Source organism: Panthera pardus, unplaced genomic scaffold, assembly GCF_024362965.1.
Source record: "Panthera pardus isolate Hobbes unplaced genomic scaffold, ASM2436296v1 HiC_scaffold_24, whole genome shotgun sequence".
Taxonomy (NCBI): Eukaryota; Metazoa; Chordata; class Mammalia; order Carnivora; family Felidae; genus Panthera; species Panthera pardus.
The window spans coordinates 98451002-98471358 of record NW_026526810.1 but is presented as its reverse complement, the minus strand read 5'-3'; the positions used below and the strand labels follow the sequence as shown (position 1 = coordinate 98471358).

General features: G+C 41.0%; 2 protein-coding genes across 3 annotated transcripts in view; one reads left to right on the top strand and one right to left on the bottom strand.

Moving 5' to 3' along the window:
* The window catches only part of JKAMP (JNK1/MAPK8 associated membrane protein), a 29960-nt gene extending 22593 nt beyond the window's left edge, over positions 1–7367 (bottom strand). Inside the window, exons 1-3 of one of the 2 annotated variants that reach the window (XM_019451658.2) lie at positions 7241–7367; positions 4095–4186; positions 3379–3533 (exon numbers count right to left, since the gene is read on the bottom strand). In XM_019451658.2, the coding sequence (XP_019307203.1) occupies positions 3379–3533; positions 4095–4186; positions 7241–7244 (251 nt within the window). In that variant the 5' untranslated portion in view covers positions 7245–7367. The remainder of the gene's footprint in view (positions 1–3378; positions 3534–4094; positions 4187–7240) is intronic. The other variant, XM_019451659.2, reaches the window with a different exon arrangement.
* Positions 7368–7714: 347 nt separating this feature from the next.
* Positions 7715–18582, top strand: L3HYPDH (trans-L-3-hydroxyproline dehydratase). The gene is made up of 5 exons (XM_019451662.2): positions 7715–8314; positions 12487–12656; positions 15246–15368; positions 15458–15595; positions 17671–18582. The coding sequence occupies exons 1-5, from the start codon at positions 7807–7809 to the stop codon at positions 17794–17796; spliced, it is 1065 nt and encodes a 354-aa protein (XP_019307207.1). The 5' UTR covers positions 7715–7806; the 3' UTR covers positions 17797–18582.
* Positions 18583–20357: the final 1775 nt, after the last annotated feature.

The window sequence follows — 20357 nt, the reverse complement described above, 5'->3', positions numbered from 1 at the left end:
CCTAGGACTCCTGAAGCCCCACATCTCTTTATGTCCTGGTCTCATTTAGTCCCTACTTTTTCACAGGATCCTCACCTCTCATTTCTTGATTATACTGTGCTCTTTCTTGCCTCTATCCTTTTGCATATGTTTTTCCTGCTGTGTGATAGACTCTTTCTTCAATTTCTCTATCAAAAACTACTCACTTTTCAAAGTCCAGCTTGAAGTCAGTTTTTTCTTGTGTGACACCACCCTATTCTCAGAATCAAAATTAACTTCTTCCTTCTTCATGCCGACCTTAAAACTGTGCACATATCTCCATTACATAAACTCACAAAAACTGTCCTGGCTTGTCTATCTCATCCACTGGACTATGAGCATCTGCATTTTAGTCATCTCAGAATCTCACAACCCAGCCTATCATTGGGCACATTGAAAACATCCCTAGAGATGCTGAATGAATACATTCTAAAAGTTACAAATTCTATAAAAAATTACATAAGGAGCACAACTTCTGACTGTACTACATAAAAATATGCAATTCTGCTGATCTTTGCTCTGGCCTTAAAGAAAAATAAATTTAATACTAAACTCTGGGGAAAACAAGGTTACCACAAAGGAAAGCTGCTAGGAGAGTCTGGCCTATGCATTCTCAATGGGTGACTTCACACCTAAGAGGTCAAGAGTCAGGTCTTGGGGATAAAATAATCTTACATTTTTATATATATAAAGCACATATATGCATACATGACATAAATAAACAGTTTATCTATGATATTAAAGTTTCATGGGGGTAGGTGGAATTAAGAAAAAGAATATCCAAATAGGCTCTTTACTTAAAGAAATGACAATGAATAAAAGGTCTAGCCTCACACAGCTGGGCCTCTGCTTCGTTTCCTGCGGGCAACATCTCAGGACAATGCAAGACATGGCTCTTGTGTTCTTTGCAGCCTATTTCCTTTCCGGCAAAGCACACCCAAGTTATGTGAATTCCTTTTTAAACCCACCTCCTTTCTTCCCGAAGCACTAATCACTCCTCCGCTCTACCCTCAAACCAAACCCCACCCTCTGCTCCATGACTCTCCCTCTAAACATACGTGCTGTTTCAATTCAAATACATTTGGTGAGGTGCATCTCTACACCCTCTCTTCCACCCTCTCTACACCCTCTCTTCCGTGTTTGTGGCTAAGAAGTTCCAGCCAACTAGCTGAGCAATCATTCCATTTCAGCTTTCGGTTGATCCCGTCTCCTTTCTCACCCTCATCTCTCAACGTTCTATAACAGAAATTAAAAGCAAGATGAGAGCTATTTTTTCAAAAACCTTTTACACAGCCATCGGAAAAAGAATGAATGCTTTTCCAAATATATAAATAATCACCCTGGATTTATTAGGAGGGATCCAGAAAACTATTAATTCTATTTCCACTGGACCATTCATTCCATTCCCACTCAACAGTACTGGAGTCTGGCTATCCCTACTTTTTGGAAACAGCCTCACCTCTAATCTACCCTCTATAGAAGTTACCTTCCTAAAATAAATATACAGCCAGTGATGTTACTTCTCTAAACCAAAACTTTTACCCATAAATCATCCACGCAGCAAATACTAAATGAGCACCTGTCATGAGACAGCTGCTGAGCTGATCTCTGGAAATGCCATGGCGAACAAGAGATTGCCACTGCCCTCTGGACTTCTAGTCAGAGACCGGAGGAGACAAACACAACCATAAATTGTACTGAGCGCTAAATACAAAACAAAAACAACAAAATGAAGAGTGCTATTAAAAAAGAAAAATAAGGGAGGGGGCAGATTGAGGAAGGGAGGGCTTCTATGACTAGGTGTAATTTAAACTGAAATCTGAAGGGAAAAAGGCAGCTAGGTAAAAAGGTGCAGTCATAGGGAAGAGAGTATTTGAGGCAGAGAAAAGCTGATGAATGGGGAAGGAAAGATGCCAAGAATTTAGAGCAACTAAAAATCAGTAGGGCTGAAATGTACTAATTGGGCTCCTCATTCCCAGTAAGACCGAGCCCACATCCTCATCAAGAATCTTCACATTCTAGGGGCGCCTGGGTGGCTCAGTCGGTTAAGCGTCCGACTTCAGCTCAGGTCACGATCTCGCGGTCCGTGAGTTCGAGCCCGGTCCGTGAGTTCGAGCCCGGTCCGTGAGTTCGAGCCCCACATCGGGCTCTGGGCCGATGGCTCAGAGCCTGGAGCCTGCTTCCGATTCTGTGTCTCCCTCTCTCTCTGCCCCTCCCCCGTTCATGCTCTGTCTCTCTCTGTCCCAAAAATAAATAAACGTTAAAAAAAAAAAAAATTAAAAAAAAAAAAAAAAAGAATCTTCACATTCTAGCCTCAACCTACTTTCCCACTCTCCTGTTTATGACCTTTCTTTCATGTGCAATCCGCACTCAGACCACCCCAAACCACTTCCAGTCCCACCCACAACACGGCACGTATTTCACCCCTCCGTGCCACTGCTCATGCTACTTCCCCTACCCAAAATGTTTTCCTGAAGTCTTTCAGACCTCACCAGGCACAATTTCTCTCTTCTACTCTTTGTGATTCCAGAGCATCTTGTTCTAACGCTTTTATACATTTTTTGTTTATACACTTTTAAGACGGAATCACATTATAACTAGTTGTATACACATTTGTCTTCTCTAAAGATTATGACTATAAACCACATCAATTATTTCTGTACCTCTTCCCTTGATCTAAACGTAAAACACAGTGCTCCATAAATGTCTGTTGATTTAATGTTTTAGTAGGAGTTTTCATAATTAGGTGGCAGTTATATCATTTTAACTACATTTTAGATTACTAGGATTAAATTAAATCACAAAGTATTCTACAATACGCAGTTTGTAATCATGACCAATTCTTTGTAGAAAATCCATAAAGATTGTAATTGAGAAATGAAAAAAGTATTACTTCAATATCATTTAAACATTAAAACAAAGGATACCTCCCTAGATAATTACTGAGTCATGCCCTATCATTAAGTTTTCTTGCCAGAGTCAACAGTAATCAGAATACAGAGAACAAACTGAGGGTTGACGGGAGGGGCAGGGAAGAGGGGAAAATGGGTGATGGGCATTGAGGAGGCCACTTGTTGGGATGAGCAATGGGTGTTGTATGTAAGTGATGAATCATGGGAACCTACCCCCCAAACCAAGAGCACACTGTATGCACTGTATGTTAGCCAACTTGACAATAAATTATATTAAATAATTTTTTAAAAAGTAATCAGAATATAAAAATAAATAATTTTAAAATGTAATCAGAATATAAACAGTTTTTCCACTTTCAAAATAACACAAGCATAATTATTTAATAAGGTCTTCTAAATGATTATTCCAACATCAGTCCATCCAGATACATTCATAGCAAGTGCTAACCTCTTTTTCCCCGAGTACCATTCAATGAAGAACCAATGTAAAACAAGAGGAAGCATAGCCATAAATCCAAGATAAAGCCAATCATAAAGTTCTGGAGACTCTGTGCAAGGCTGGCAATATTTCTGTGCATTTGTTCTCTGTCCTCTTGGACACACCTACAAAATATAAAAACAATATTTTATGTACATATATTATTTTAGAACACTGATATCCCAAAGTCATTCTATAAAGACATCCCATTTCAGTTTAAACATGTTTACATGTACATCTTTTAGAAATAAGAAAGTTCATAAGTAAAATTAAATCTATATTGTATTTGGTTTTAGCTGTATAACACTCTTAAAAAATTCCTTTTATTAAGTTACTAAAACCTTAAATGATTAGTTAATAACACTGTATAAAAATAATTGCCAAGAAAAGTTCTGGAGTTTTAATGTTAACTGTATTATATCGTTAATAACTAAGTCACTGTACTATATCATTAATAACAAGTAAAAGTTACTATAAAATTAAAAGATACTAAAAAAAATACTAACTGCAACTGTCAAAAATGACAGTATGTTGACAATATGACAACACAAATAAGAATTTTATTAATGCCTCATATTTTTATAAATTTATGAGTATACTGAAGAAAAAAAGATTCTATGTATGCAACTATTTCAAAAGCAAAAAGATTTTAGCAATGAAATAACACATTAAATGTTAAGACTTACCCCACATTCTCCATATATTTCAGTTGAGCCATTTTTAAATAATAGGGTCTTCCCACAGTAAAGTCCAAGGCATGCTGGTTGAATATCGACAGCTTTTTAAAAACAAATGCCAGTATAGTAACATCTTTTATGATTATAAAAAAAAGAGTAATAACAGCTGAAGCATGTAGCAGAAATACCTCAACACAGTTGAATTAAAAAATGATACGTATTAGACAAAAGTCTTGATACACTTATTTTTAAACTTAACTTTCTCCTTTTACACTGTAACAATGCAGAAAGTTACACTGAAACTTTGATGTTAAGGCTATTCCTTATGATTAAGACCCCTCAGCCAGCCGAGTGGGATCTATCCCCAGAATTCAAAGCTTAACCCAAGGCTGGGGCGGGGGCGGGGGCGGGGGGGGTACCAGGGTGGCTCAGTCAGTTAAGTGTCAGACTCCAGCTCAGGTCATGATCTTGCGGTTCGTGAGCTCAAGCCCCACGTCTGGCTCTGGGTTGACAGCTTGGAGCCTGGAGTGTGCTTCACATTCTGTGTCTCCCTCTGTCTGCCCCTCCCCTGCTGTCTCTTTCTCAAAAATAAAGTAAAAAATAAACATTAAAAAAATTTTTTTAAAAAAGCTTAACCCAGTATGTCCCAATGGCTCCAAGAGCTACTCCCCCTTGATGAGATGGTCTAGACTTTTGCATTTCCATTTTTTAATTAGGAAACTAATAGACGATCACCACCCCACATTTGGCCCAGCCATAACAGTAAGTGTGCACATATGCACACACACGTCACCTTTCGTTCACACAAAATATCACCTTCATTCATAATAGAACACATTTTAATACCAGAAAAGCAGAAAATACATAACTTTGAAATAAAGGGCAGGCCTTTAAAATAAATAAATTTACCTTTAGGGAAAACCTTACAACATTGTCCTAACTTTTGTCATTTTTTTCGAGGACAGGTGAAAATCTCATCAAGGTTGTCACTGGGCCTCTCCCCAATATTTGGGAACAACTACCTTAGAATCTCTGATCTCAAGGCTTAGGGAAAATAAAAGCAGGTCTTCTTTATAAAAACAAAACAAAACAACAAAAACTCTGGGTCTACAGATTGTCTGTGACCTCATCAACAGGAATTAAAGTTATTAAAGGAGTTTTTTTTCATCAGAGACATCTGATTTCCTTTGTTCATTGACTTATTCATTCAATAAACATGCATTAAGTATCAGATTCCCTGGCTAGGGACTTCTAAAGATCCACAGAGCAACATATCAAGAGTCCCTGCCCTCAAAGAACCTAGAGCCTTGAGTAGAGTAAATCCAGAAGCAAAATCAGTCAGTCAGAAAAAGACAAATACCATATGATTTCACTCATATGTGGACATTAAGAAACACAACCAATGAACATAGGGGAAGGGAAGCAAAAATAAGATAAAACTAGAGAGGGAGACAAGCCATAAGAGACTCAATTATAGAGAACAGAGAGCTTCTGGAGGGGAGGTGGGTGATGGGCATTAAGGAGGGCACTTGTTATGATGAGTACCAGGTGTTATATGTAAGTGATAAATGACTGAATTCTACTCCTGAAACCAATACTGCACTATATATTAAGGAGTAAATCCTAAACACCTGTGGTCAAGTATGAATCAACTTGGAAAATAAGCATTTTATGACCATTGTAGGGGCCAAGGGCAGGTTCCCAAAATGTGCTACTTTGGCATACCAATTATTTTAAACAAATGTTACTTAAGAAACAACGGGGGCAAGGACACTCCGACCCTCTCTCCTGAAAGCAAGGAACAAACCTCCCATACGAAAAATATCCTCCTTATACTAAGCAAAAAGACATCCTTTATTATCAGTGATAATAAAGCTACAGAAGTAAACCTTGTTATTTTACTAACCTACTACCTTGGCCCCAAATTCTGTTTTCCTTTACCCGTAAATTCCTTCCAAGTTTATTGTCTCTTTGTCTAAAACGTATAAGAACTCCCTGCCTTGGTCATTTCTTAGGTTTCAATTTCATAATTGTTTCTCCATACACTTGTTATAAAACTCTGAGGTTGTTTTTTTTCCTGTTAATCTGTCTCATGTGAGTTTAATCATTAGCCCAGCTGGAAAACCCTAAGGGTAGAGAAGAATTTTTCCTTCCTTTCACTATTCTTGAATAACCATTTCCCAAATTCTTCATGAATTCACACTCTAGAGACTGCTTGGTCCACTATGTCCTTTCCCCTTTCAAATTCAAGTAGATTTGACTTTTTTCTCCTTGTGCTGAGAAACAACAGCAATAGCACAGACTAAAAGTCTGCCAACTTTAATGTTGTCACTTTTATCACACTTACTTTTTTTAATCCATGGTCTTCTTTACCTTATTTGGCACTTTTTAACCAATTGTAATCACTATGTCCTAAATTACTAACAAACAAAAATGAATTGTTTCAGATTTTTTGAGAAGACATAATTAAAGAATGGAGGCTTCTTCCACGTGGATTTTGCACCTAGATGTTTTATAAATACATATGTATGTATTTCAAATCCAAGGCCTGAAAACCACTATGATTGACTGAAACCAACAACAGCTCATCACCCATCAAACAAAACCGCGGCTCCCCGTGTCCGTTCAATTTCCCCTCCCATCTCCTTTCCTGGAGGACGGCTAAGATTTTAAGACTTTTTTTTTTTTTTTTTTTTTTTTTTTGCAACGGTCTTGCCGCTTTGTGAAGGGCCCTGTAAACTTAACGTCTGACGCTGAAGCGGGCGACAACAGTTAGGCAGCAATTAGCTTCAGCTTCCTTTAATGTTTTCTGGGCACTAACGCCCGCGCTTTAAATTCTTAAGTCAGCCATGAACGCTACACAAAGGAACTAAAACAAGGGCAGCGAAGTGACCTCCCGAACAACAAAGACCTGGCCTTTGCCCTGGCACACGGCCGGCATCCCCCAAGAGGCACGTCTCCTCTGCAGCCCGAGAGGGGCCGAGACCGTCCCGACCCCTGGAGGAGTCCCGGGCCCGCTCGAGGGCGGTGCGAGCAAGGGGCAAGGATGCGCCGCTACCCGGAGGCCACCCGCAGGAGCAGAGCCCAGAGGCGCCAGCGAGGGGAAGAAGCAGGGACTAAGGCAAACGCTTTACGGGACTTCGATGACCACTCACCCATTGGCCGCTTGCAGGTTTCCTTGAAGAAGCTCCGAAATCAGCCACCCGGCTCGCGGCGCCCGGACATCCGGGCCACAGCAGCCAAAGCGGCCCCACCTCCTGGTAACCCGGGCGACCAACCCGAAGCCCCGCCCCGCCCCATCACGCCGAAGCCCCGCCCCGCCCCACCACGCCGAAGCCCCGCCCCACCCCATCACGCCGAAGCTCCGCCCCGCCCCACCACGCCGAAGCCCCGCCCCGCCCCTCCATGCCGAAGCCCCGCCCCGCCCCACCATGCCGAAGCCCCGCCCCGCCCCACCACGCCGAAGCCCCGCCCCGCCCCACCACGCCAAAGCCCCGCCCCGCCCCAACACGCCGAAGCCCCGCCCCGCCCCAACAGGCCAAAGCCCCGCCCCGCCCCAACACGCCGAAGCCCCGCCCCCTCGCGCTTCCTAGTCTCCTCTCTGAGGCCCCGCCCCCGAGGCGGCCGTACGTCCACCCTCTCTCGCGCGCGGAGTGCGCGGGTGGGCTCGAGGCTGGAAGCGCGTCCGGCGGTGACGTGGTGGAGCTTCTGGACGCTAGCGATGGAGAGCGCGCTGGCGGTGCCGCGGCTGCCGCCGCACGACCCGGGGACACCGGCGCTGTCGGTGGTGGACATGCACACGGGCGGCGAGCCCTTGCGCATCGTGCTGGCGGGGTGTCCGGAAGTGGTCGGCCCCACACTACTGGCCAAGCGGCGCTACATGCGCCAGCACCTTGACCACCTGCGACGACGGCTCATGTTCGAGCCACGCGGGCACCGGGACATGTACGGGGCTGTGTTGGTGCCTAGCGAGTTGCCGGACGCGCACCTGGGCGTCCTGTTCCTGCATAACGAGGGCTACAGCTCCATGTGCGGCCACGCAGTGCTGGCGCTGGGCCGCTTCGCCGTCGACTTCGGGCTGGTCCCCGCGCCCCCGGCCGCTGCCCGCGAGGCCCGCGTCAACATCCACTGCCCGTGCGGGCTGGTGGCCGCCTTCGTGGAATGCGAGGGCGGCCGCAGTCGCGGCCCTGTGCGCTTCCACAGCGTCCCGGCCTTCGCGCTGGCCACAGGTAAACGGCGACACCCTCCCAGCTCCGGGACGCAACTAACACCACTAACCGCCTCTCTGGCCTGGAACCCACGCATAGCAATTAACACACTCTCATGCCTTTGCAGTTAATAAAAAGGTAATTCCAAATCAAATGCGCGTCAGCCTTGCGGATTTGTGCGGTGTGTGCAATTCGATTATCCCGCAGATTTATTCATCTTGGTCTTGGGAGAGCCTTGAGTACAGAATTCCATATCTCCCTTACTCAGCGCCTCACTCCTCACTGTCAGGCATTCCTAGAGACTTCACAGTTGGGTAAGTCTCATAGGGTTAGAAAGAGCAAAGAACAGCCAATGTACCAGGGTTCATTGGCTCGTTAAGAATACACATATGAGACACATTATTACTCCCTGACAAGTTACTAAACCCTGTCTCCTTTTCCTCACCTGTACAAAGTGCCTTCCCCACTTCTTTGGAAAAGAAGTAACAACGAATGAATTAGGCAATTTACAAATCGGGAAGTTACAGATGTTGCTGCTCTTACTCTTTAAGAACAGGAACAGATGTTGCCTGGGGCCAAATCCTGACAACTCCTTAAAGCTATCTATGCAACCTTAATCAAATTACTAACCTCTCTGTGCCCATATTTTTTCATTTGTTATCTCATTGAGTTTTGGGTGAAGATTAAGAGTATGCAAGGTACTTAGCATTTAACAAAACATTTCTAGAGACAGAAGGCTGCAGAATATATAGGTTTGCTAGAGTTCTACAAGTGCTGAGCCTCTAAAAGGTTTTGGTGGGTTCCTTAGCACAGAGCCTAGTCATGTAAAACAGAGTGTATGTAACTATAACCCTTACAAAGAGGGAGATCTCTCCAAAATAGGCATGACTGGAAGTGAGCTGAGAGCTAATTTAGTCCATTCAGGAATAGGGTTATCGCTTCCTTTCCTTAAGTCTTCAGTGCATGCAAATCATTCTGTTAGATCTTAATCTTTCTTGAGGATTTGGATTCTAGATTAGCCTGATTATGGATGATACAGTAATAGCCCAGGCATGAGCAGGCATTTGCCAGTCTGAGCAGCCGCAGGCAGTTGAAACACACAGGTTGATGAAGAATTCCCCTGGGGGAAATTTATGCCATTTTGCCCTCTACAAGAGAATGGCATCACGTCCTAATTGGGAGGGCACTTGAGACAGACAGGTGGATGTTTAAGATTGTATCTCAAAAATCTCAGCAGTTTAAGTAGGTTGGCTATCCAGTTTCTCCCCAGGCAACCCCGGCACCAGATTAGAAGCACTCTAGATTGTGGGAAATGACAGCTGGCAGCAAGATCACCATCATTTGGGGCTGGTTGGGGCAGGACAGCCAATCCATAAGCACAATAGCTCCCAAGAGCATCACTGTGTGACTATACAATTATCAGTGGGCACTAATGGTCACTTTGAGTCATTAAAAAAATATGCTAAATTCTCTACTTTGAAAAATACAAAAAGGGTAGACAGGGTTCAAGATCACTGCTCAGCCCCTCCCCATCTTGATGACCTTGTGAAAGGGATTCAATGCCTCAAAGTCATGATCTGCAAAATGAAGATGACCACAGTACCCACCTTAGAGGACCATTGAGTTCTTTTTCACTCCCTTCAGCTAAAATGAAAACTGGTTTTTTAAGTGCTAGAACAGTAGGTAGTCAATTAATATTTGTAGAATAAGTAAATAAATGAAACTGAGAGAACATGGTGATTAGCAAATGTAAACATCCCCTAATAGCCCTCTTCCCACTAGAAATTAACCTTTTGACCTTACTATCAACATTTATTACGTTCCTGATTTGTGCCAGGCACTCCCCACACATTATTACATGGAATTCACAAAACAATCCTCTCAGGGTGGAATAGCAATTCCATTTTACACACGAGGACACCAAAGCCACGCTTAGCTTTCCAGCCGTCCTTCATTTCCATCTACTTCCTCATTCTCTTTTCATTAAGTTTGACTTTTGTGTTGCACCAGCATCAAGATAAAAACAAAAAATTTTTCATTCATGTTTGCTTTTAAGTTCCACAGGCATGTTTGATTATCAACTTGCTCTGTTTTGACACATTATGTGTTAAAAGGGGGTCTGTGGGCAGCCTGGAACTGAAGGCATACCAGTATCTTTGTATGACTCAGTGTGCAAACTAAGGAATATAATAAACATTGTATTTTTCACAATGTCTGATTTTGAGACCCTACTCTGCCTTGTTGGATTTGCCTAGCCTCATCCCTCCACGTGGTGTCCCCTTTCCTGCTGTATGTGTAGCAAAGTTTTCTTAGAAGAGCCAAGGCCTTGGAGAGGAGGGCCTTTTGGTCATCAGCCTGCACAACTAACCAGCGAAGCATAATCTACCCCTGTCCGTGTGGCTCCTGCCCCTGCTTCCCCTCCTTTTTGCTATCTCTATCACAACCTGAAGCCTCCCTGTATGCTGTGGGGAAGTCAACATAGGTCCTCTTGCACTGAGGACCTGCTGCCTCTTTTCTCACTCCAGAGGAGACCAGGAGAAATATTTCCCCTTCAGAACACTGCTTTGCCAACAAACCTCTCTCCCCTGAGATCTTAGGTTTCCATAAAACCTGCTTTCTCCCCTGACATACGCCTCCCCCAAAGGCAGTGATCACCAAGCCGAATGAACTGGGGAGGAGGAAGAGAGGAAAATGCAAGAAGGGGTAAAACAGTTTGAGTATCTCCAAATATCATCCAGCTCCATTCCTTTGGAAATACCAGTTTAGGATTTCAAACAACTGACCTTCAGGTGAAATTTTGGGTATGCCAGGGGCTTAGAATACTCAAAAACTCTGACACAAAAAGATACTGTAAACATCAGCAGTGATTCTAAAATGGATTTATTCTGAGTATTTGCAGGATGCTTTCATGAGATGAAAATACATAGATTTTCATCATGAGATGAAAATACATAGATTTTCATCATGAGATGAAAATACATAGATTTTCATCATGAGATGAAAATACATAGATTTTCATCATGAGATGAAAATACATAGATTTTCATCATGAGATGAAAATACACAGATTTTCATCATGAGATGAAAATACACAGATTTTCATCATGAGATGAAAATACACAGATTTTCATCATGAGATGAAAATACACAGATTTTCATCATGAGATGAAAATACATAGAATAAGCATATATAACTTAAATAGAAAAATCTCTTTTTTTCATTTTGTTTTGACATTACAGTTGAAGAAAGCCAGTTTGTGAATAGGATCCAAAATCCTATTTTAAACAGTTTCTCATAGTATGAAAAGGGACTTACATTTTCCTTCATAGTTTTCACATGTTGATGTCCCAGAATTTCTGCTCTCTCTGCCTCTTTAAGGTTTCCTAGCAAAGATCCTCAGAGCAGTTATAAAGTAAGTGTACATGATTTAAGAAAAACATGGCACTAGATGTTCTAAAACTTATGCAAGCATTATCAAGTTAAAAATAGATGCACTTAATGATGCATAGGGGCACTTGTACCCCAATGTTTATAGCAGCACTTTCAACAACAGCCAAATTGTGGAAAGAGCCTAAATGTCCATCAACTGACGAATGGATAAAGAAGATGTGATTTATATATATAATAAAATACTACTTGGCAATGAAAAATAATGAAATCTGGCCATTTGTAGCAACATGGATGGAACTGGAGAGTATTATGCTAAGTGAAATAAGTCAGGCAGAGAAAGATAGATACCATATGTTTTCACTCATATGTGGATCCTGAGAAACTTAACAGAAGACCAGGGGGAGGAAGGGGGGGAAAAATGTTACAGAGAGGGAAGGAGGCAAACCATAAGAAGACTCTTAAAAACTGATGGGGGGCGGTGGAGAGGGGAAAGTGCATGATGGGCATTGAGGAGGGCACCTGTTGGGATGAGCACTGGGTGTTGTTTGGAAACCAATTTAACAATAAATTCTATATAAAAATAATAAATTAATTAATTAATAAAAGACATAGAAAAAATAGATGCACTTAGCTAAAGGTCTAATATTTATTTGATGCTTATTTTGAAAATAAATTTTTGTTTCATTCCTTTTTATGATAGGAAAAAGCACCCCTCCACCAAAACACACATATTAAAAATGCTGTGAACTGTTCCTGCCAAAATACTAAAAAACAAACTTCTTTTCAAACACATTTTTTTTAGATCTCTTAGTGGATGTTCCTGGTCGTGGAAAGATGGTGGTAGACATTGCATATGGTGGGGCGTTTTATGCATTTGTTAGTGCTGAAAAGGTAGGACTTGATGTTTGTTCTGCAAAGACAAGGGACCTTGTGGATGCAGCAAGTGCAGTGACGGAAGCAGTCAAAGCTCAGGTCAGTACAAACACTGCTTACATAACAAATGCCTTCCTCTGTGGCACGGAGGGAGTATAAATTACGTCCCTATACAGAAAATTAAATATTTATATATTTAGGTTATTAGAAGTACTAAGAATAAGGTACTGGTTACAATCTTAGGCTCTCTAGCAAGACTATCTAGGAGTCCTAGTTTTGCCACTTGTGACTTTTGTAACCTTGAAAGAGTAACATAACCTTCCTGTCGTAAAAGGGGAATTATGAAATACCTGCTTCGTCGGGTGTTATAAGAATGAAGTAAGTTCGATACATGTAAAGGACTTAGAATAGTACCTACCTATAATATATGTTCAATAAATAACTATATACATACTAATAATTTGTGATTATTTACACATATAGAAAATGTATCAAATAGTATTTCACTAACTTGAAATGCATATGCTTTGCTATATGTGGTCATTCTGCAAAACTTGAAAATAATGTCAGTTATAGCTTACAAAATAGATTTCATTAAATCTGATCAGACATTCTTTTATTTCACAGAGAACAGTAATTCCTAATTAGTGAATTTCTCCCATATTGCTAAGAAGTTACCTAAATAACTACTCAAGTCAGTCTAGTTTTGGCTTGGGAAAACTATTCTGATAAAATCAGCTTAGATGATAAATAAGTCTAGGATATTCTTTCATTTCTAGCATAAGCCTGCCATTTTACATTTAAAATTGGGACCTGTAAAAAAATAAAATAAAATAAAATTGGGACCTATAAAACTCATATACAGTATTTGAATGTTTTAGCATATGAGAATTACTATTCTAAGGAAAAAAATAATTTGTGAAAAAGTGTCTAATATACTAATAATATTATGGGCCTATTTAACATACCTGAGACTTTAATAACATAATTTATAACTTAAGATGAAAATATATACTGTATTCCTGTTCTAAATTGTCATTTTTCCATGGCTGTCAATACTAGTATCTAGAATTATTTTCTCATAGCACCTTCTGAAGCTCTGAATTTATATCAATTTTCTTTTCACTAAGCAGATAGCTAATAGTTTGAGCTACAATTTGGCATAAAATAACTTCACCTTATTTTTTAATGAAATTAAGAGGAAAAGGCATCGTTTCCTCTTTTTTTTTTTTTTTTTTTTTTTTTTTTTTTGAGAGCTTGCACAGGAGAGGGGACGAGGTGGGGAGGTCGAGGGAGAGAGAGAATCCTAAGCAAGTTCCAGGCCCAGCGCAGAACTGGATGCGGGGCTCGATCTCACAACTATGAGATCATGACCTGAGACAAAATCATGAGTCAGGCACTTAACTGACTGAGCTACCCAGGCACCACCTATTTTTCTTAATAAAAGGAGTAATTTTGAACTTCTCATTAAAGCTTTAACTTCTCACCAAGGTGGCAAGGGGTGGCGTTTGAGGGACGAGGGATTCTAAGAAAAATAGGAGAGAATCACATATGAGATGACCAACCATAGCATCATCTGTTAGTGTTAAATCAGGCATTGGAGCTACTTTCTGAATTGTTGACCATTCACGCTGCTAATGCAGATTTAGGGAAAGGCCATTTTGGTGGGGGCTAAAGTTAATACAAATTCATCTTCATTTATTTTTTTTAAGTTTTTACTTAAATTCCTGTTAGTTAAAGCACAGTATAATATTCACTTTATTATAAAGGTGTATAAAGGTGTATTCATTCTTTTAACAAACATTTACCAAGAACTTACTGAGTCGGACTATGCTATGCTCGATGCTAGAGATTCGAAGAAAGAACAAACCCACTTTTAAGGAGCGGGGGTCTAGTGGGGGGAGCATACCCGTGAATAGTGTGATGTAATGGTGCTACAGGTTTGAAATCTAATAGGCATTAGAGAAACCAAGGAAAAGTTCAACTAGACCTCCTAAGAACAGAAAGCATTGCATGTTCGGGCCTGACCATCCTTTACCACTCAGGCGCCTGCTTCTCTGTGTATCTGCTGCTTCTTATAATACCAACTGACTTCATCCTTTACAGTAGATCTTTTTTCTCATCCAACCATTTCTCTTACCTAATAGCTTCTGCATTGTTACAACGTTTGCTTGCTCGTGACCTCTCTTCCAGGTCCTTGTCTCTGCCCATGGTAATAACTTCAGCTCTAGCTGTTTATTGTCTGATATTTCTACATTATCCCCTTCAAACTCCTGAGAGTGAGCCTATGACTGACTGCCTTAGCTCCTCCTGTTTGAGCAAACACGGCCAGTCTATGGATTAACCATCCTGGGGTCAGTATTTCAAAGAGAGTAGCATTTGGAGTGTGTGTGTATAAATAGAACTGTTCCTTTAGTAGAGGCTATCTGCAGCACAAATTCCTTAGAAAGGACTCAAAGAATGATAAGAACCGTAACTTCCAATAAAACTATTTGTATTCATCTAGACAAAGATATCATTTACTGCCCTGACCCAAAAAGTATTTTAAAAATGACAGATTGAAAAGTTATGCCTAAGAGTGCCCCATCTACATTACTTATTAAGATAAATTTGAATCAAAATATTTATTTTACATGTAATTTTACATGACAATTTTACATGATAATTTTTTGTTGTTGTTATTTTCAGTTTAAAATTAATCATCCTGAGAGTGAAGACCTTTCCTTTCTGTATGGAACTATATTAACAGATGGAAAAGACACTTACAGTGAGGAACCAACCACCAACATCTGTGTGTTTGCAGATGAACAGGTATTAAAACTGTAATGTTTGGCACAAAAGCCAGATTGTGTGGAACTGGAACACTGTGAACGCTCTTATCTTCATTTACTCTGAAACAGGTTGACAGAAGTCCTACTGGATCAGGAGTGACAGCTCGAATTGCCTTACAGTATCACAAAGGGCTTCTAGAACTGAACCAGACCAGAGCCTTTAAAAGTAGTGCAACTGGCTCAGTATTCACAGGGAAGGCTGTCAGGGTAAGTAACACCCTTGGCTTCTTATTTGTAAGTGTGTGACCTTTGAAACTGAAGAGGCCTGAGTTCCCTGTTAGGGAAGTTTCTTCACTCAGCTCTCAGAAAAAAATTTTAGGGGCACCTGGGTGGCTCAGTCGGTTAAGTGTCCACCTTCGGCTCAGGTCATGGTCTCGCAGTTCATGACTTCAGGCCCCATATTGGGGTCTCTGCTGTCAGCGTGGAGAACCTGTTTAGATCCTCTGTCTCCCTCTCTCTGCCCCTCCCCTGCTCGTGCTCTGTCTCAAAAATAAACACACATTAAAAAAAATTTTTTTTTTTAAATCAGGCCTATAAAAACTTCTGTTCAGGGGTGCCTGGGTGGCTCAGTCAGTTAAGCGTCCGACTTCAGCTCAGGTCACGATCTCACGGTCCGTGAGTTCGAGCCCCGCGTCGGGCTCTGGGCCGATGGCTCAGAGCCTGGAGCCTGCTTCTGATTCTGTGTCTCCCTCTCTCTCTCTGCCTCTCCCCTGTTCATGCTCTGTCTCTCTCTGTCTCAAAAATAAATAAACGTTAAAAAAAAAAAAATTAAAAAAAAAACAACAACTTCTGTTCAGCTAGGATATTGGTTCTCAAAGTGTGGTTTGGAATCCCTAGGGGCCCCCAAGTTCCTTCCTAAGGGTCCACAAGGTCAAAACTTAGCATGCATTAATACAAAGACATTATTTGCTTTTCACTTTCATTGCCCCACGGGTGTATAGTGGAGCTCTCCAGAGGCCATATGATGGGTGACATCCCAGCTGACGGAATGCAAAAGCAGACATGCACATTGTCTTCAAGTCTATAGCTAATTTCACTATATGTTAATTTCCACGCTAAGCAGTTTATACGTACCATCTCATTTAATCCTCATGAGAATCTTGGCAAGTCAGTACTGTTATTATCCTTTTTAAACAGATGATAAAACAGAGGATTCGAGAGGTTAGGTAATTTGCCAGAGGTCAAACAGTTAACGGATATCAGAGCCAGACTCTGTGGACCTCTCTGTGTAGACTGTGCACTGTTAAGCACTACTGTATTGCTATTGGACAAAGCAAATTTTTAATGAGGCTTTTATTATAGCAGCTTTATAAAAAGATAATGAAACTACTGTGTCCTAATCTAATGATTGACATCTTATCATAAGAGTTAGTTATTCTCATGTTTAAAAATTAAGAAATAATAAAGATACTCGGTAGTTAACATTTGGAGTTCTTTCTTTATAGTTAGTAATCATACTTGGCAGGATATCTTCACTCACACCACATGCCTTCCCTCTCTGTCTGGGCTCTTCCAAGCTCTTAGGATGGTGCCTTCTCAGTCTCTTTCCCTGCCTCAGCTTCCTCTGCTCCCCAGCATGTCATCCTTAGTTTCCTTTTCATCTCATCTGCATTTTGATGCCACTGGGTAATTTTACCCACTTTGGAGGCCTCAACTCCCAACCACCCCACTGATGACCATTCCTGAACCTTCATCCCTCCCATGCCCACCGTGTGCCTGCCTCTCTCATGAGTCTAACACTCATATTCCCAACTGTCCACCAAACTCATATGGAAATGACAGTCCCAGAGATATGTCATCTTGTCAAAAAATTCTTTCTTCCTTCCTAAATGTGCTCTTCCTGTCTCATTCCGTCTTGGTTAATGGGGGTATCTGCTTCACTTCCAAGTAGGAACTACACTCGTGTTTAACTCATGCATACTCCTCACCTCCCATTTGTGAGTCCTCATGCCCGCCAGTTACACCTGCAAAGTATCTGTTATGTTCTTCTCCAGCCTCCCTAAAAACTACCCTAGTGACTCTAGAGTCCATCAATGAATGAAGGTTACTCTGAAGAGGTTTCTAGGTTTCTAATTGCTTTCCTCTCTGATTTGTTTCCATTTTACAGGTTAATTTCTCTAAAACACAAATCTGATCATGTCTCTCTCCTTAAAAACCTTCTATGACCTACAAGATGAACCTTAGGTTTTCTTTAAAATGATAAAAGTCAAGAATGTGACTTTTAGGCCAGACACAACATAAGTGCAGTATTTTGATATTATACTCCTTTCATCTTTTCTCAGGAAGCAAAATGTGGGGATTTTAAAGCTGTTATAGTGGAAGTATCTGGGCAAGCCCATTATACAGGTACAGCAAGTTTTATAGTGGAAAATGATGACCCACTGAGGGATGGATTCCTTCTCAAGTGACTTCTGTGACTTTTCAGCACTCTTTCTGAATTATATGGAAAATGATATCCACATTGTACATGTAAGCCAAGTCCCATTCATTCTAAAATAGTATTTCTGTGACTAAATGTAATCATTATACCTCATATTTGCACATGTCATTGGTATAAATGTCACCTTTGTCAGCTTACAAAATCCTGAAAATTCAGAATGTTTTTCTAGTCATTAACCTACCAGGTAAAATTAATACCTTAGTCCTTATTAGTCTTAAAATGTTATTCTCTGCTAGTTACTACAGTATGTTTTAGATGCTCGTTGGATAACAATAGCTTGAATTGTAGCCCTCATAACAATGCCTCTTACAAGTTCATTGTTTTAGTCTTCCAGTTTTTGAGTAAAATAACATCCTCTCTCCGAGCAGGATGTAAGGGAGGTGGATTATTATTAGGTACTCAACACTTAGCACACATAGCCTGGGGAGGATTGGGATGGGTCAGCTTCTTCGGGCAGATGTTATAGTTGCTGCCAGGATGTTTTCTCTGCTGCAAAGGCCTGCTCCTACCGCGAGGTGGCTGAAGTGCCATAAGCTGATGTGAGAAGACCAATAATCAGACTTGTGCTGTATCGTTAAGGTTCTTATAAAAGGGGTTGTTTACTGCATTATAAACACAGTGGAAATCAATGAATCATTTCATACTCTACCAATTAAATGCCAGGTAGATTTAAAACCTGAAAGAAATGTTAACTATTAATTCTTGCTAGTTACTTGTCTGTGAGCCTGTTAAAAATAAAATTTGATCATTTTCAGTCACTATAAAATGAAGTATGAAAGACTTATTCAATACGTGATGCTCTCAACATTCAGTAGAGTCCTGTGAGATAAGCAATAGTATATATATATTTTTTTTCTGAGCATACAGAAACTGAAGTGATTACTTTTAAGTGGTTTGTCATCGGGTTAAGTCTGTGATTGAATTACTTGACCAAAATGAAGGCTTCATAGCTTTATAACTTTATAGTTAATTTTCTTAGCTTCCCTATTATACAAAAACTAATGTTTTCTACTCATCTCCTATAAAATTCTGTGGTAAAAGAATCACTTACCTTCAAAACATGACATCATCTGGGGTGCCTGGGTGGCTCAGTCGGTTAAGCGGCTGACTTCGGCTCAGGTCATGATCTTACGGTCCGTGAGTTCAAGCCCCGCATCGGGCTCTGTGCTGACAGCCCGGAGCCTGGAGCCTGTTTCAGATTCTGTGTCTCCCTCTCTCTGACCCTCCCCCGTTTATGCTCTCTCTCTGTCTCAAAAATAAATAAAGGTTAAAAAAAAAAAAATTAAAGAACATGACACCATCACTAGCTTACTATGACCAAGAAATTTTCTACACATTAAAGAGATTAGCTGTACTTTCTTTTTAAAATGAAAATAGAACTATTCTCTCTCCAAATTTCACAAGTCACATTAACTTGAAAAAGATACATACATTGTTTAAAAGTTATACCTTACAGCATTTTGTAATGTGCCACACCCGTATCCTCTAATGAAGTACAGCATGAAATGCATATTGTCCTATAGCTACCAAGAGTGGGGAGTATTTTATCAATGACATTGTTTAAATTGTCAGCACTTGGTGATGACAAAAAGCAGACTGACTTTAGTGGATTTTATTATTGTTTAAAAATTATCAGGGCACCTGGGTGGCTCAGTTAAGCATCTGACTCATGATTTTGACTCAGATCATGATCTCATGGTCATGAGACTGAGCCCTGCATCGGGCTCCATGCTGAGTGTGAAGCCTAAGATTCTCTCTCCCCCTCTCTCTCTACTCCTCACCCTCGCGCTCTCTCTCTCTTTGTTTAAAATTTTTTAATGTTTATTTTTGAGAAAGAGAGACAGAGCGTGAGTGGGGGAGGGGCAGAGGAGGGAGACACAGAATCCAAAGCAGGCTCCAGGCTCTGAGCTGTCAACACAGAGCCTGATGCACACAAACCGTGAGATCATGACCTGAGCTGAAGTCGGGCATGTAGCCTACCGAACCACCTACGTGCCCCACTCCCTCTCTTTCTAAAAAAAATAAAAAATAAAATTCTCTACAGACAAAGCACACTCCCTTATCAAGTGCATCACGATGGACCACTCCCTCTGCCCCACCCATGGAATACCACTGTTTCTATCACATGAATATACCTATGGTCCTCAACGATAGTTCAACTTGCAATTTTTCGTTTACGATGGTGGGAAAATGATACACATTCAGAAGAAACCGGACTTTGAATTTGCATCTTGTCCTGGGCCCCATATATGTGGCACCACACTCTCGTGTGACGCTGAGTGGCCGAAGTGAGCCACAGCCACAGTGAGTCAGCCGTGCGGTCATGAGGGTCAACAGTGGAACACTGACAAACATTCTGTACCCACACTGCCATTCTGGTTTTCACTTTCAGTACATCATTCAATACACTACATGATATAGTCAACACTTGATTATAGAATAAGTTTTGTGATTTGGCACACAGTAGGCTAGTGTAAGTGTTCTGGGCATGTGAAAGTTAGGCAAGGCTAAGCTCTGATGTTCGGTGGG

What these genes read in the sequence shown, in the direction of transcription:
- L3HYPDH (XM_019451662.2), top strand. Translation starts at nt 7,807, where the DNA reads ATGGAGAGCGCGCTGGCGGTGCCGCGGCTGCCGCCGCACGACCCGGGG. An exon ending in GGCCTTCGCGCTGGCCACAG is followed by an intron (nt 8,315 to 12,486) that starts GTAAACGGCGAC and finishes CATTTTTTTTAG; the next exon opens with ATCTCTTAGTGGATGTTCCT. An exon ending in TCACAGGGAAGGCTGTCAGG is followed by an intron (nt 15,596 to 17,670) that starts GTAAGTAACACC and finishes ATCTTTTCTCAG; the next exon opens with GAAGCAAAATGTGGGGATTT.